This window comes from Myotis brandtii, unplaced genomic scaffold, assembly GCF_000412655.1.
Source record: "Myotis brandtii unplaced genomic scaffold, ASM41265v1 scaffold398, whole genome shotgun sequence".
In the NCBI taxonomy this organism is placed as follows: domain Eukaryota; kingdom Metazoa; phylum Chordata; class Mammalia; order Chiroptera; family Vespertilionidae; genus Myotis; species Myotis brandtii.
In genome coordinates, this window is record NW_005365280.1 from 2,262,516 (window position 1) to 2,280,644 (window position 18,129).

Consider the following 18,129-nt stretch of genomic DNA (forward strand, 5'->3'; position numbering starts at 1 on the left):
ACAATCAACTACTGGTAAGGATGCACAGTAACAGAAATGCCCACACACTGTTGGTAGGAATATAAAATGTTACTCCCACCTCCACTTCTAAGTATCTACCCTAAGAAAAATAAACATGTCTACAAAAAAGGTATAAAAATGTTCACATCAGCTTATTCGTAACAGTCAGACAAAAATAAACACACACTGAGTAACTGTATTGATGTGAAGTTTTAGAACAAGGAAAACCAACATATAGTGGAAAAAATGAGAATAGTGATTGCTCCAGGGGTAGGAGGCAGCGAGTATTATCTGGGAAGGAGCATGAGTAAACTTTCTGGAGGACTGGAAATGTTCAACACCTACTTCGACAGGGGTTTGGGTTACACAGATGTAAACATTTGTCAAATTATTAAATGGTACACACCTAACAATTTTACATTTTACTACATGTAAACTCTTGCTAAATTAAAAAGCAATATTTTAGTTCCTGCAATGTATGCTGAAGTATTTAGAAGTATACTGATTTAAGTCTTAAACTTACTTTGAAATACATCCCAAAAATAAGATGAATATTTATTTGTTAAAGAAAATATTAGAACCTAAGTGCTAAGAATGTGTTCATTGCACAATTCTTTGGACATTCTTCTGTTTGAAATTTATAATCAACTGTGGAGGAGGGGACGAAAGGAAACAAAAGACTCATTTACGGATTTCTGTAGGGATGTTTCTTCCCATCGCCAACCTCAGCCTTATTTTCTTCCCTTTCCAGCGGTTCTCAACCTGTGGGTCGCGACCCCTTTGGGGGTCGAATGACCCTTTCACAGGGGTTGCCTAAGACCATCGGAAAACACATATATAATTACATGTTGTTTTTGTGATTAATCACTATGCTTTAATTATGTTCAATTTGTAACAATGAAATTGGGAGTCACCACAACATGAGGAACTGTATTAAAGGGTTGCAGCATTAGGAAGGTTGAGAACCACTGCTTTAGACCCTTTACAACACCTGGACACATCAACTGAGTAACTTAAATCTCCTGTCAACTCATTAAGCCACATACTTACTAGTTCTTTATATTACTGACCTTGAACCAATTTTACTTTATTTATTTTGAAGATTTTTAAAACTGCTTTTTAGAGAGAGAGAGGGAGAAACATCAATGGGAGAGCAGAACATGAATCGGCTGCCTCCTGCAGAGGATTGAGCCCATAACCTGGCATGTGCCCTTGACTGGGAATCCAAGCAGCAATCTTTCAGTGCATGGGAGGATGCCCAACCAACTGAACCATACCAGCCAGGGTGACCTTGAACCAATTTTAAATTTGATTTGTAGTCACCAAAATTTTGACTTGATTGATCAGAAGTAGTTTCCACAAATCTGGGAGAAAGTCAAAAATTATAACTGGATGCATAGAGATGCCTCAAGTTAAACACAACCATCATCAAATCTGACTTACTATCCTATATAATAAAAGGCTAATATGCAAATTGTCCCCTCAACTGGGAGTTCGACCGGGAGTTCAACCAGGGGGCGGGCTGGCCGGCGGGACCCCACCCTTGCACAAATTTCGTGCATCGGGCCTCAGAGTCTCAGCTGGCCCTCACAACCCCACTTTGTCCGGAAGGTCATCCAGACAGTCATCCAGAAGGTCATTCTGCTGTTTGGTATAATTAGCATATTAGCTCTTTATTATATAGGATTATATAGGATACACACACACATGTATGCATTATCTTTATAATACCTTTACATAGGTTACCTCATGTGAGGTAGAGGCCTATTATTGTAGATGCGGAAACTGAGGCACGGAGATATATGGCCTAATATACAGCTATGAAATGGCAGACATCCTATAGACACAAGCCAAATATATTTCTTCTTCTTATCCCTATTTTAAAGCGAAAGAAGCTGATGCACAAGAAGTTAATTTGATCAAAGTCATTCATACCAGTAAGGGGCACAACTGTATCTGACATGACAATATCAAGCAATTAAATGTCCCCAAATGCAATTTTTACTTATCTATTAAAAACACACACATACACAGGATACGCAGAAAATTTGAGGAAGCCACCATTAGTACCTCTCTCCTCAGAAATGTGGAGACTGTAACTCCAATGTGGAACAGAGCTCAGGGCAAGAGGAGTTGGGTGAGGCATCCTGGGATGTGAAATTGGCAGTTGGCAGTTGGCCGGAATGAAGAGAGGCAGCCCAGATCAGGGAGAAGGTGATAAAGAGGTCTGGGGAGTTAGATTTTCATAAAGTTTCTAACAGTTAATATATCAGGTAGTAAGGGCTAAAGTAAAGAAATTAATTTTAACTCCCCCAAAATGTCTCAATACAGCAAAGTCACACTAAACATAAACCTACAACACAACTAAATTAAACTGCAAGTATCAACCTGAGATTTCGGCTGAATATCTTAGGAACGATATCTTTAGAAGTTCACACTGAAGGGAAATAAGCAAAATTCACAAATCTGTCATTTGATAAACAACAAACCAAACTAATAATTGTTCTCATTCAGGAAGAAACTTTTAAAAGCTAAGGCCACAAATTTTACTGAGAAATATAAAAACCTGCCTAAAAAACAAATTCATGCTATATTAATCAGATATTAATTTCCTTATGGATATAAGGTAAGACATCCCATTTCTTAAATGTAATTAAGTGCTTTAATGACAAAAGAAAACTGGTTTGCTAAGAAAATACTACATTTTATACACTATATAATTAATGGCATTTACGGCTTTTTCTTTCTTTTTTTTTTTAAATATATTTTATTTATTTTTTACAGAGAGGAAGGGAGAAGGATAGAGAGTTAGAAACATCGATGAGAGAGAAACATCGATTAGCTGCCTCCTGCACACCCGCTGCTGGGGATGTGCCCACAACCAAGGTACATGCCCTTGACCAGAATCGAACCTGGGACCCTTCAGTCCACAGGCTGATGCTCTATCCACTGAGCCAAACCAGCCAGGGCATGGCCTTTTCTTTAAATAGTAGAATACATTAATACATTCCCTCCCTCTACAACACTCCAGCAGAGCAACAAGTAGACTCTAAGGGAAAAAACAGAGCCCCAACACCAGTAACTGAACCAAGGCCCCTGGCACAGATATCACAAAACAGATTATATATGGCAGAAAGTCCAAACTGTCAAAAAGGTCATGATTCTGGTGAGCTGTACCTCTGGAGAGAGGCGCAAGTACAAAACTACTAAAAAGGAAAAGGGGAGATAAGGAAAAAATGAAAAAGATTTCCCAGGCTTTGCAATAGACATCAAGAAAATTAATACTATAGTACATACAACAATTTCAATCAAAGCATGATTTCACAGTCAACAGAAACTGTTAGAGAATATCGCATGTTTAAAAACCTAAATATATACTCCTGAAAAAGTCATGAATCAATGAGAAAGTCACAAATGAAATTTTAATTAAAAAACAAATGACTTAATAAAATTTAAAAAAAGTAATAAACTTCCTGAGGTAGGAAAGAAAACAAGATTATATTAATAAATATGACTTAAGAACCTAACAAATAATAAAATTAGATAAAATAAAAAATAAGTAAAAATAAAAACAAATGACAAATGAAAGCACTATGTATCAAAACTTAAATGATCCAGCTAGGCTGAAATTCATTCATAAAAAGACTGCCCTAAGCGGTTTGGCTCAGTGGATAGAGCGACGGCCTGTGGACTGAAGGGTCCCAGGTTCGATTCCAGTCAAGGGCATGTACCTTGGTTGAGGGCACATCCCCAGTAGGGGGTATGCAGGAGGCAGCTGATCGATGTTTCTCTCTCATCGATGTTTCTAACTCTCTATTCCTCACCCTTCCTCTCTGTAAAAAAATCAATAAAATATATTTAAAAAAAAAAGACTGAAATGAGACCTGCATTCAACTCAAAGCAAGTAGAAAACAAATAGAGCAACCTATAGAAAAAAAAAATTTAATCAATCTTCAATCAGTCCCTCTTTTTTAAACTTTTATGTTCAGAATATATAAGGAACTCTTCCTAATAAAAGAAATAACCCAACAGAAAAAAAAAAAATAAAGAGAAAATCCAAATGGCCAAGAAATTCACAAAAAGGTATCTCTCCTCCTCTAGTAAACAACAAAATGCAGACTAAAACACCAATGGCATGCCACTTCACAGCCATCACATTGGTAAAAATTTTTAAATCAACAAAATCAAGTGCTAATAAGGGTAAAGAAAAAGCAGATCTACCTACTGTCATGTAGAATGTTAAATTATAAAACTACTTTGAAGAGCAATGAGGCAACATCTAAGATATTTGAAGATGTGTATCATCCCTTATAATCCAACAATTCCATTCCTAGAAAAACAGCCTAAAGCAAATACTGCAGGTGTGCCAAGGGAGAAGTGCATAAATATTCCCCTTAGCATGTCTTAGGAATCAACACAAATGTATCCTGCAGAATGAATTCTGGTAAATATTCACACTGGATAAACATATACTATAGTGAAATTAAATAACCTAGAGTTACCTTTCACAACACTGATAAAGTTCACAAATAATATGAAAAAGGCAAGTGAGATGAATACAAACCATATTAATCTATTTATATGTTTCTTTTTTTTTAAAATAACCTTTTTTTAAAAAATATATTTTATTGATTTTTTACAGAGAGGAAGGGAGAGGGATAGAGAGTTAGAAACATCTATGAGAGAGAAACATCGATCAGCTGCCTCCTGCACACCCCCTACTGGGGCTGTGCCCACAACCAAGGTACATGCCCTTGACCGGAATCGAACCTGGGACCCTTCAGTCCACAGACCGATGCTCTATCCACTGAGCAAAACCGGTTAGGGCCATTTATATAAGTTTCAAAAACTGGCAAAACCTAACCTATAATAATAAAAGCATAATATGCTAATTAGACCGATGTCCTTCCAGACGACCTTCCAGATAAAGTTGGGGTTGCAAGGGCCGAGCCCCTTGCACAAAATTCGTGCACAGGTAGGGTCCCTAGGCCTGGCTGGCGATCAGGGCTGATCAGTGCCTTCCAGCTGCCGGATGGGCCTCCCTTCGTTCCACGCTGCCCCCTGGTGGTCAGTGCACGTCATAGCGAGCAATTGAACTCCCGAGGGGACACTTTGCATATTAGCCTTTTATATATATAGAATATTCTAAGAGTCAAATAATTTCAATTGTAATTCTTTTACTAAAAGAATTATGGCTTTTTGCCTGGCTGGTGTAGCTCAGTGGTTGAGTGTCGGCCCGTGAACCAAGAGGTCTCTGGTTGATTGCCAGTCAGGGTACATGCCCAGGTTGTCCACTCAATCCCCAATAGGGGGCGTGCAGGAGGCAGCCGATTGATGTCTCTCTTTCTCATTGATGTTTCTATCTATTCCCCTCCCTTCCTCTCTCTAAAAATCAATGAAAACATATTTTTTTTTAAAAGAATTAAGGCTTTTTAATGACACTCATGAAATTTTTAGTACTATGTTAGGTTTTCTGTGTTGTCACAGTGAAGGTGGTTTAAAAAGTCTACTAGTATTAAACACACACACACACACACACACACACACACACACACACACACACTTTGAAGGAACTGTTCCAATGACAGGTTATTTTTGTGTTGAGTTTCCTTAAACCCCACCCCTCCAGATCTCCTCTCACCACCACAATGCACAAAGCTTTCAATAAACATCAAGAGTATTAAGTATATAACCCTACCTCCCCCTCTGCAGGTTTAGTTGCCACAAAACGTGTTCTTTCTCGTCTCATCTTGCCTCCTCCACCACCTACTCCAGAAGATACACCATTGGCTGCAGACATACTGAAATTTGGGTAAGAAAAACCACTAAGCAAAAAAAAAAAAAAAAAAAAAAAAAAAAAGAAAAAAAGAAAGAAAAAAAAAAGAAAATCAAAACAAATGATATATTACGCAGGTCCATAACTTGGTAACTAATCGAATAACCCAAAAATTAGAACTGCTAACAAATAATAAATGTACAGCTGAATTTTATTTTTAAAAGCTGACGAATACTTTGTGCATAAAGTTTCTATTTTTAACCTGTCTTAATTTTCCAAAAGGCACATAAAAATCACATACAGAACTAAAAATTTACATACAAAGAAGTTTTGCTATAAAGATAACATTACCTTTCTTGTTCTCTATTTTGTCCTGGTGTCATACTTTTTTCATATCCAGTCTAGAAAAAAGTGAAACCATATTTAAACGCTGGCATATTTAAATTTCTTTTTATTTTATTTTTTTCCATCATGCTCTTTTATTTTCTCTCTCCATACCCTCTTCAACCTCCACCACCCCTGCCACCCGCAATCACAACACTGTTGTCCCAGTCAGTGTTCTCTTTTTTGGTCAATCCCTCCACCATCCCTAGCCTCACCCCTATCCCCATAATTTTCTTAATGCCATCCTATCTGTGAATTTTAGTATTTTAAATCAGGAATTTGAGGTTGTTTAGTTAATGAATCCCAAAATTTTCAACTTAGAGCCAGCCTTCTGAATTGTAACTAAGCATTAGTGTGATTATATATGCACATAAAATGTCACCGAGTACAAATGTACTTTAAACAAAATGGTACTATACAAAGTTAATATACTCACCAACCACAACATTACATTTACTTATCTCTTGTTATGACATATTAAATGTGCAAATTCATAAGGATAGTCCTTTTGAAATGATTCTCAGAATCTTACCTCTTCCCAGAAGCACATAAAATTATAACTAAATTATAAAATAACCAATCTAGATAACCATCTGAAGACTAGACTAAGACAGGGATGTCCACTTTCACTACTCTTATTCAAATAGTACTAGAAGTCCCAGCCACAACAATCAGATAAGAAGAAATAAAAGGCATCCAAATTGGAAAGTAAAACTGTCATTATTTGCAGGTGACATGATACTTCAGAGAACTCTAAAGATTCCACCAAAAAATTACTAGAACTGATAAACTAAGAAATTATAATCCCATTTACAACTGCATCAAAAAAATAAAATATTTAGGAAATTTAACCAAAGAGATAAAAGACCTGTACTCAAAAAATTATTTCATTAAAGAAATTGAAGATACAAATAAATAGATGCATATGCCATGCTCATGGAGAGGAAGAATTAACATTGTCAGAATATTCATACTACCCAAAGCAATCTAAGCTATCTATCAAAATACCAATGGCGTTTTTGCACAAAACTAGAATAATAAAAGACTCCAAAGGCCACAGTAATCTTAAGGAAAAAAGAACAAAGTTGGAGTTATCCTGCCTCCCGATATCAATATATTTACAAGGCTACTCTAATCAAAACAGCATGGTACCTATTGACATAAAAACAGATACATAGATCAATGGAAAGAAATAGAGAAATCTATGCCTATATGGACAATTAATATATGATAAAGAAGGCAAGAACACAATGAGGTAAAGACAGTATTCATTAAACGGTGTTGGGAAAGTCGGATAGATACATGCAAACAAAATAAATAAATAAAACTAGATCAGCTTCTTAAACCATACATAAGAATAAACTCAAAATCGATTAAAAACTTAAATGTAAAAAAACAGACAGTAACATCTTTGACATTTCTCTTAGCAATATTTTTTCTGACATAGTTCCTCAGGAAAGGGAAACAAAGAACAAAAAACAAATGGAACTCTATCAAACTAAAAAGTTTTTGCACAGAAGAGGAAACTATCAACAAAACAAAAAGACAACCTACTAAATGCAAAAAGATTAATATCCAAAATTAATAAAGAACTCATACATTCAACACCAAAAAAAAACCAAACAACCCAATTAAAAACTGGGCAGAAGACCTGAATAGACACTTCTCCAAAGAGGACATATAAGACAGCCAATAGACATGAAAAGATGCTCACCATCACTAATCATCAGAAAAATGCAAATTAAAACCACAATGGATGTCTATCATCATTAACTCAAGAAACAAGTGCTGGCCAGGCAGTGGAGAAAAGGGAACCCTCGTGCCATTAGTGGAAATGCAGACTGGTAAAGCCACTATGGAAAACAGTATAGAGGGTCCTCGAAAAATTAAAAGTGGAACTGCCTTATGACCCAGTGATTCCACTTCTAAGTATATATCTGAAGAAACCCCAAATGCTAATTTGAAAGGATACATGTACTTCTTGGGTAATGCAGCATTACTTACAATACCCAAGATATGGAAGCAACCAAGTGCCCATCAATGGATAAGTAGATAAAATTGTGATACATATATATAATGGAATATTAATTGGGACATAAAAAAAGAATGTAATCTTACCACTTGCTACAGCATGGATGAACCTAGTGGGTATCATGCTAAGTGAAATATGTCAGAGAAAGACAAATACCATATAATTTTATTTATATGTGAAATCTAAAAAATAAACAAATAAAATAGAAACAGACTCATAGATACAGAGCATGCTGATGGTTGCCAGAGGAGAGGGTGGTTTGGGGACTGGATGAAAAAGGTGAAGGGATTAAGAAGTATGAATTAGTAGTTACAAAACAGTTATGAGGATGTAAAGTACAGCATAGGGAATATAGTCAATATTAAATAACTATGTATGGTGCCGGAGGGAGGGGGGACCTGAAATATCAGGGGGATTACTTTGTAAAGTACATAATGGTCTAACCACGACACTGTACACCTGAAACTAAAACAAAATAACATGAATGTAAACTGTAATTAAAAAACTTGAAAGTACTTAGAAAATGCATGCCAAAGTACTCAGAGATAAACAGATGTGATGTCTAAAATTTATTTTCAGGTAGTCCAACAAACACAAAGCACACATATAAAGCAAATCTGGCAAAATTATTTAATCTAAAGCATTAGTACATACTAGTATTTACTAATAAACACTAACTTGGGATTTGATTATGGTGCCAGCCATTTTAAAGTGTCCCAATTCATAATCATCACTAATTCACAAACTGTAGGTATGATCTGCAATGATAGAGTACTTATATGTCACATTATTTATTTTTTTTCTTTAATATTTTTATTTATTTCAGAGGAAGGAAGAGTGAGAGAGATAGAAACATCAATGATAAGAGAGAATCATTGATCAGCTGCTTCCTGCACGCCCCCCACTAGGGATTGAGCCTGCAACCAGGGCACGTGCCCTGACTGGAATCAAACCCAGGCCCCCTCAGTCCGCAGGCCGATGCCCTATCCACTGAACCAAACCAGCCAGGGCACATTATTTATTCTTATTCAATTTAAGCAATATTCAAAGACTAGTGAAAATAAACACATACTCACACTGTGTTTTTTATCTATTCTTTGATTAGTCTTCTTTAATTCACCAGATGGGGTCAGAGATGGTTTAAAATAAGCAGTTCGATTTGCTGCTATGGATACTGGCTTTGGGGTCATGAGCCTCTGAACTGGGGGATACTGACAGACCACCTTATAGGTAAAAAGAAATCAAAGACAAACCTTCATTTTCATACATTATCAGTGATGCATAGCAAAAAAATAATTTGACAATAGCTAATGTGACCTAGAGACTATGAGTACTTCTCAGAGAAATACCTAGTAAATGCAAACAAATACTAAGAAAACTGATAGTAAGAGAACCAAAGGTGTGTGTATGTCTCTATTTATAAATATATATAAAATTCCAAAATAATTTCAGACTAATTTATTCCAGACTTAATGACTGTTCACACATGTACACACACAAAATAGTAACTATATTCAAAACTGTTTTACAAATCTAAGGTTTTATAGGATGAATTTCAAATATATAAACTAAAGTTGATTTTGCCACATTTCCCCCCAAATTACTATCTAAATTTTCTTCAGCTACAGATATTTTTAAATCAGCAATGAAAATATTTTAATTGATAAAAATGTGAGCAAATCTCTGTCCAAGTTAACTTTACTCTATTGTTTTTAAAAACCAAATGAAATTCTTACAATTTAAGTCTAATTAGTAAAGCATTCCAAATCTTAAAATGAACTGGCTTTATTGTCTAATAACACAAGTATTTTTGTCAACAATCTTTTGCTACACTGAACACAGTAAAAATTATGTTGGTTTAAGATGACTATAAAGTCTAAAGCAGCGGTTCTCAACCTGTGGGTCGCGACCCCTTTGGGGGTCGAACGACCCTTTCACAGGGGTCGCCTAAGACCATCGGAAAACACATACATAATTACATATTGTTTTTGTGATTAATCACTATGCTTTAATTATCTCCAATTTGTAACAATGAAATTGGGGGTCACCACAACATGAGGAACTGTATTAAAGGGTCGCGGCATTAGAAAGGTTGAGAACCACTGGTCTAGAGCATCGACTCTGTCCAAAGATTGTAATACTATAAATACAGTCCTTTCACTCAACAGCAGCTGTGAACAGCACTGAATTCCTAGGCAAAGCTTCTGTATGGTTACTACTTCTTCCCTAAATCCTCATCACAAGTGTGATCCTGCAACTCTGATTACATCTGTGAAAGATGAACTACAATATTGTATCTGTCCATTATAATTCTTAACAGCCATTAATAAGATTTTATTGGCATTACACACAACCATTAATAAAAATGTTTATTAATGAAAACTTCTATTATGGCATAAGTTTTTAAACTTACTTCTTTTTATGCAATCTGACATAAAATAGGAATCTGAGAAAAGCAGCTAATGGATTAATCCCACCACAGCAAGTAATAATGGATTCCCTCTCTTGTCTGAGGAAAAAACTCAATTTTAGCTTTCTATTCTGCATTAGAATTTTAGTAAAAATAATTATATTTTACCAGTATCTCAAATACAGTCCCCAAATTAATTCAGAAAATTATGACAATTTTAATCAATTACTTCTGAGGGAACATAGTGTTGTAGTAAATGCTTCTATAAGTAAGGATCTAGGAATCTGCTTCCCCTGAAGTTAACTAGTCACAAATATAACTAACAAAATTTACATCTTTTAAACACTCTCAAGCATTTTATTTTTTCCACAGTAATCTCCAAAACTAATTTTAACAAAAAAGAATATACTAAAAAGGGCTCTCAATATATAAGCTATATCATAATGTTTTACAGCGGTTCTCAACCTGAGGGTCGAGACCCCTTTGGCGGTCGAACGACCCTTTCACAGAGGTCACCTAAGACCATCCTGCATATCAGATATTTACATTACGATTCATAACAGTAGTAACATTACAGTTATGAAGTAGCAACGAAAACAATTTTATGGTTGGGTCACAACATGAGGAACTGTATTTAAAGGGCCAGAAGGTTGAGAACCACTGTTTTAATACCTCTGATATCTTGAAGAGTATTTTTGGCTGATAAAAAGATATGCCAATCTGAAATTCTATTACACACAATAGCCTTGATATAATGTCTGGTGATAAGGAAAGTTTGCAAAGATAACTATGTTCAGTGAGCACTTCAGTTCATTGAATTTATAATTGCTAAACACTTCAAGCTCTGTTCACTCCTATTTTTATTTATCAAAATGTAAAAGTTACTCATAAAGACTGCCAAGATGCTGAAGATGGAAATGCCAAATAACCAAAATTTAATGACTGAGCACATACTACATAAAAGATTGTGCTAAGTCCCCCACAAAAGGCAAAAATGTGCAATATCTTAAAATCTTATTTTTCAAACACGTTTCCCATGAATATCAACTAAATTTGTCTATTTGATAACTAAAAACTACACAAAACAAAACTGCTGATACTGCCCGGCCTGCATGGTTCAGTGGTTGAGTGTCAACCTATGAACCAGGACATCATGGTTCGATTCCCAGTCAAGGGCACATGCCCAGGTTGTGGGCTCGATCCCCAGTGTGGGGTGTGCAGGAGGCAACCGATCAATGATTCTCTCTCATCATTGATGTTTCTATCTCCTCTTCCTCTCTGAAATCAAAAAAAAAAACTTTAAAAAAAAAAAAAAAGCTGCTGATACTTTACACAAATAAATGCTAAAAAAGCCTTACCTTTTCCCTTTTGGCCTGAAAATCTGTGGTGGTATCTATCCCTCTCCTATCAAGAGGCTGAAGAAATAAAATAGTATTAGAATAGATGGCAAACCTTGAAAAATACAACTTTCATCAACAATATATAAAAATATATTTTTTAAGATGTTAAAAAGTCAACTTACAGAATTCATTGGAGAAGAAACAACAGATGGAATTCTTTTTGCATCCTGTTAATTTTTAAACAATAACAAAATTAAGACTTTTCATTGAACTCAAATTTTGTTACACTTCTGTTTTTAATTGTGATTTTAAACATTTACCGCTAAAGGGCTTGACATCTTCTCTAAAGATTGCAATATTCGCCGAGCTGTTGAACTAGTCACACCATAGTATTCTGAATTGACTTGTTTAGCTTTCATCTGTCTTCTGAATGGTACCTATAAAGTAAAACATATTATTTGTTGGAACTGTAAACTCTAAACCTTTTTCAGAAAATGAGAACATTTACAAAATTGAATGGAGTCTAAAGCAAAACAGGATTAATGTAACAATTTATCTCTGAGTAATGTCGTTAATTATATATTCAAATTTTTTCTTTATGTCTTTATTGAAAATCCGTTATCTCTGCCTGAGAAATTACTTTTACAATGAAAAAAAAGAATGGTACTATAGCATGCATCACTCTAAAGTTCTCCCAGCTATGTTAAATGGGAAAAATGAGATAACTGGTAAAACATTCTAGCATTATCTTGATCTACTTATCCCTAATATTTTTTAAGATGTTTGTATTAATTTTAAAGAGAGAGGAAGGGAGAGGGATAGACAGAAACATCAATGAAACACATCCACTGGCTGCCTCCTGCACATTCCCCACTGGGAGACCGAGCCTGCAATCTAGGCATGTGCCCTGACCAGGAATCGAGCCAGAGACTTCATGGTTCATGGGTTGACATTCAACCACTGAGTAACACCAGCTGTGGCTGGGCTATCCCTAATATTTAAACCAAAGAACACTAAGTTAATGACAACTGTGTTAAAATATTAGTAATTCTGGGTATTAAATAATATTTAATTATAGTAAATTCCAAGATAATTAAACAAACTCTATTACAAATTTTAAACTGAATTGTTTCTCAAATTTTAATACAATAAAAAGTTTAAATACACAAGCTATTTCTTAATAAATGATTTAACTTTCTAAAAATTGAACTTAAGGAAATAAGCTTATAAGAAGATAAGTAACCTTTTTTTAATTTTATATGTTTTTATTGCTTTTTGGAGAGGAAGGGAGAGGGATATTAACATCAATGAGAGAGAAACATCATTGGTGACTGCCTCCTGCACCCCCCGCACCAGGGATTGAGCCCACATCCACAACCCGGACATGTGCCCTGACTGGGAATCGAACCACAACCTCCTGGTTCCTAAGACAACGCTCAACATCTGAGCCACACCGACTGGGCACAAGTAACCTTTAATACAAAAGCAATGTTTACAAATTCCAATAGAAACACTACCTTTTATGCAATACAACTTTCCAATAACCAAGTGACTACCACAAATCAAAGTAGTTTGGCAATGCTTAATATAGAAAAGATATTATTACTACAATCAAAATATAACCCAGTTTAGCCTTAGCCGGTCTGACTCAGAGGATAAAGCGTTGGCCTGTGGACTGAAGGGTCCCAGGTTCAATTCTGGTCAAGGGCACATACCTAGGTTGCAGGCTCCATCCCTGGCCCTGGTTGGGATGCATGCAGGAGGCAACCGATCAATGTCTCTCTCTCATCACTGATGTTTTTATCTGTCTCCTCTTGCTTCCTCTCTGAAATCAATAAAAATATATTTAAATATATATATATAACTGGGATATATATATATATGGCCCAGTTTCTACAAATAGCTCATATCTGAAAAACTAAATCATCATAACTACTTTAAATAACATTTCTCTCTCAGATACCAAACATTCATGGTATTTTCAGAGTAGCTACAATAGTCTACATTAGTTTTATTAACAACTTGGTGCCCATTAGGATTGCTGTTCAGCCCAGAGGCTTTGGTGAATGTGAGGCAGCATTAAAATCCTCTAGGAAATTATGAGAATCTGTCCTGTCACTGGATTCTCCTGGCCACTGGCCCCTTGGTGCCTTGATTCACGAAGCAATAAAATGGAAATGAATTAGAGAACCTTTAATATATCTTCTAACTCAACCCTCTAGGAAAGGAATAGCAAATAGATTCATCCCAAATGTCAAAATAAATATTTGGAAGCCTGTACTGAGAAGGATGGTATGTCAGAACTCAGCATTAAAAAGTATAGGATTCAATATAAGAAATAGAGGAGAAAGTAGCAGGAATACACTCTTACTTGGACTACTCCATGAATCATGGGCTTGCATCATCATCTATCTTCTACTAACATGCTAACCTATCTATTTTAAATGTAAAAATGTCTTTTAAAAATTAATATAATCCTTGCCTAGCCAGAATGGCTCAGTTGGTTGAGTGTCATCCTGTGCACCAAAAAGTTGCCAGTACGACTCCAGGTCAGGGCACAAACCTGGGTTGCAGGTTCAATCCCCTTTTGGGGCACATACAGAATGCAACCAATCAATGTTTCTTGCTCATATCAATGTTTCTCTCTCTCCCCTTTCCTCTCTTTAAGCATGTCCTCAGGTGATGATTAAAAAAATAAAAATCTACACTAATAAAAGAGAAACATGCATTAAGCAATAAAACAATTAAAAAAGAGAGAAACATGCAAATTGTGTCATTCCGCTATGCCCACCAGCCAATCAGAGTGACTATGCAAATTAACCCAACAAAGATGGCGGTTAATTTGCATACACAGGTGCAGAGTGAAGATTGAAGGCTCCAGCCGGAGTAAAGACTGAAGACGGAGGAGGCTTGGCTTCTCCACTGCAGCCAGACCAAAGGCCTGGGTCCCGGGTACCGGAGGAAAACCAGTACCGGCAGCCAGGGGAAGGAAGACCTATTGCGCGAATCTTCGCGCAACGGGCTTCTAGTAATAATATAATCCAGTTTAAGCTTGAGAAAATTCCTTGTGTAACTCCAAGATCCAGTTAGCACTTTCTTAAAAAACAAAATATTGCCGTTCATGTACACACTCAAAAATGACTCGTAACTTTGCTATTTATGAAAACATTCTCTAATTAGGAAAACAAGAAACTATTCTAAAGACAGTATCTTCAAATATACTTGTTTTTGTGCAATTGTGTCTATCACAGATTGCCTACATGCTTAAAAGTTTTACGCCTCCATTTTTAAAATGTCCAAATCTATAATATAAGTAGAATAACAACATATACATGAAACAGAATTTTTAAGAGCCTCAAGAAACTCCTAGGACAAAACACAGAATGGTGCAATTTACCTTAAAATAACATATTTTTAAAAGTTATCAATTTCCAAATGTTCTCTGCTAATGGGTATATGTAAATACAACTGATTTTGATTTTTTTAGATTGACCCTGTATACTATAACTTTGCTAAGCCCACTTTTAAGTCTGATAACATCTTACTGTAGTTTCTTGGGATTTTTCTATGTAGATAATAAGCACATTGTCTAGGAATACAAATAACTTTATTATTTCATTTTCAATATGTATGCCTTGTATTTCTTTTTTCTTGTGTTATCTAGGAACTGCAGCACATTTAACAGTACCAATGACAGCAGACATCCTTGTTTTCTTTCTAATCTTAGGAGGAAAATATTCTGTTTTTTACAATTAGTATGATGGTAGCTGAAGATTTTCTGTAAACACCATTTTTCAGGTTGAGAAGGTTCCCATCTATTCCTAGGTATCCTGAAAAATGTTATCATGAATGTATGTTGGATTTTGTCAAAAGCGTTTTATGCATCTGGAAATATTCATACCATTTTTATTCTTTATTTACATGGTAGATAACAATTTTCAAATGTTGAACCAACCTTGCATCATGATGAAATAGTCTTTATATATTTGGGTTTAATTTTGCAAATATTTGTTGAGAAGGTGTGTGTGTGTCTGTAATTCATGAGAAATACTGGTCTGTAGCTTTCTTATAATGTCTTCAGCTTTAGTTATCAGGGTAATGTTGGCTTCATAAATGTATTGAGAAATGTATGGAAATGTTTGTGGGTTTGGTAGAATTTACCAGGGATTTTATCTTGGCCTGAAGTTTTTCTTTGCTGGAAGGTATTTTAACTATGAATTCAATTTATTGAATAGACTATTTAGGCAAGTTATTCTTGACTAACACCAAATAACATGAATTATTTTCATACTAGAGGCCCAGTGCACAAAAATTTGTGCACTCAGGGGGGGTCCCTCAGCCCGGCCTATGCCCTCTTGCAGTCTGGGACCCCCTCGGAGGATGTCCACCTGCTGGCTTAGGCCCGCTCCCTGGGGGATCGGGCCCAAGTTGGCAGTCAGACATCCCTCTGGCAGCCCGGCACCCTCGGGGGATGACCACTTGCCAGCGGGGAGCAGGCCTAAGCTGCAGTCGGACATCCTTAGCGCTGCTGAGGAGGCGGGAGAGGCTCCCACCACCACTGCTGTACTGGTGCTGTACTGGCCGTCACCCTGGCTTGTGGCTGAGCAGAGCTCCCCCTGTGGGAGTGCACTGCCACCAAGGGACAGCTCCCCCCCTGGTGGTCAGTGGGTGTCATAATGCCCAGTCATTCCCAGTCATTCTGCTGTTAGGGTGAGTATGCATATTCCCCTTTTATTATATAGGATAGAGGCCTGGTGCACGGGTGGGGGCTGGCTGGTTTGCCCTGAAGGGTGTCCCGGATCAGGGTGGGGGTCCCGCTGGGGTGCCTGGCCAGCCTGGGTGAGGGGCTGATGGCTGTTTTCAGGCTGGCCACACCCCCTTTAGGGTGGGGGGTCCACTGGGGTGCCTGGCCAGTCTGGGTGAGGGGCTGAGGGCCGTTTTCAGGTTGGCCCAGCCCCCCAGCGACAGAAGCTCCCAGCCTCTCCTTTTTTTTCTTTTATTTTTTATTCTGGGGTTTATTTACCTTTTATAATTGAAACTTTGTAGCCTTGAGAGGAGCTTAGAGCCGGCCAGGGCGGGCAGGAGGGAAGCCTTCTGCTCGCTCCAGCTCCGTGGCCACGGCCCACTGAAAGCAGGTATCTGGGGTTTATTTACCTTCTATAATTGAAACTTTGTTGCTTTGAGTGGAGCTCAGAGCCGCCGCAGCAGGCGGGGAAGCTTGGCTTCCTCCATCATTGGGGCAACCAAGCCTCTTGCTCGCCCCAGCTCCGTGGCTGCTGGCCGCCATCTTGGTTGGGTTAATTTGCATATAGTCACTCTGATTGGCTGGTGGGCGTGGCTTAAGGTGTAGCAAAGGTATGGTCAATTTGCATGTTTGTCTTTTATTAGTGTAGATAAATTTAGTAAAATATGTACAAGATTGGTGTGATGAATACTACAAAATACTGATGAAAGGAAATGTAAAAGACCTAAACAGCCCTGGCTGGAGTTTCTCAGTGGTTAGAGCATTGGCCCTTTGCACCAAAGGGTCATGGGTTCGATTCCCGGTCAAGGGCACGTGCCTGGGTTGCGGATTCAATCCCTGGCCCTAGTCGGTTGGGAGCATGTACAGAAGACAGCTGATCAATGTGTCTTTCTCACATCGATGTTTCTTTCTCCCTCCAATCCTCCCTCCCTCCCACTCTCTCTAAAAGTCAATGGAAAAAATATCCTTGGGTGAGGATTAACAAAACAAAAAAAGACCTAAGTAAATAAAGAGACATATTGTGCTCATGGACTGGAAGACTCAATTTTGTTAAGATGTATATTTTCCGGATCTGGGGTTACACTGATCTTTAGACTCAATGTAACCCCACACAAAATCCCTGTAGACTGTAAAAACTGACATGGGGATTATAAAATTATAAAAAACCAAAGGAATTAGGAAAGCCAAAACAAGCTTGGAAAAAAAAAAAAAAAAAGCTGGAGGACTCATATCATCTGATTTCAAGACTTACTATCTATACTAATAAAAGAATAATATGCTAATTAGACCAGGAAACCATCCGGATGTCCTTCCAAACAAAGCTTTGGTGGCAGGGCCGACGCAGAGGCGGTTAGAGGCAATCAGGCCAGGAGGGGAGGGCAGTTGGGGGTGATCAGGCCGGCAGGGGGGCCAGGTGGGGGCAATCAGGCTGGCAGAGGGGCA

General features: G+C 37.2%; 1 protein-coding gene across 4 annotated transcripts in view; it reads right to left on the bottom strand.

Annotated features, from left to right (window-relative positions):
• NUP153 (nucleoporin 153kDa) overlaps nucleotides 1-18,129 on the bottom strand; it is a 71,355-nt gene that overhangs the window by 27,294 nt on the left and 25,932 nt on the right. For 2 of the 4 annotated variants that reach the window (XM_005873037.2, XM_014545184.1), the window contains exons 6-11: nucleotides 12,263-12,379; nucleotides 12,125-12,169; nucleotides 11,961-12,017; nucleotides 9,269-9,415; nucleotides 6,128-6,177; nucleotides 5,699-5,825 (exon numbers count right to left, since the gene is read on the bottom strand). In XM_005873037.2, the coding sequence (XP_005873099.1) occupies nucleotides 5,699-5,825; nucleotides 6,128-6,177; nucleotides 9,269-9,415; nucleotides 11,961-12,017; nucleotides 12,125-12,169; nucleotides 12,263-12,379 (543 nt within the window). The remainder of the gene's footprint in view (nucleotides 1-5,698; nucleotides 5,826-6,127; nucleotides 6,178-9,268; nucleotides 9,416-11,960; nucleotides 12,018-12,124; nucleotides 12,170-12,262; nucleotides 12,380-18,129) is intronic. The other 2 variants (XM_005873038.2, XM_014545185.1) reach the window with 2 other exon arrangements.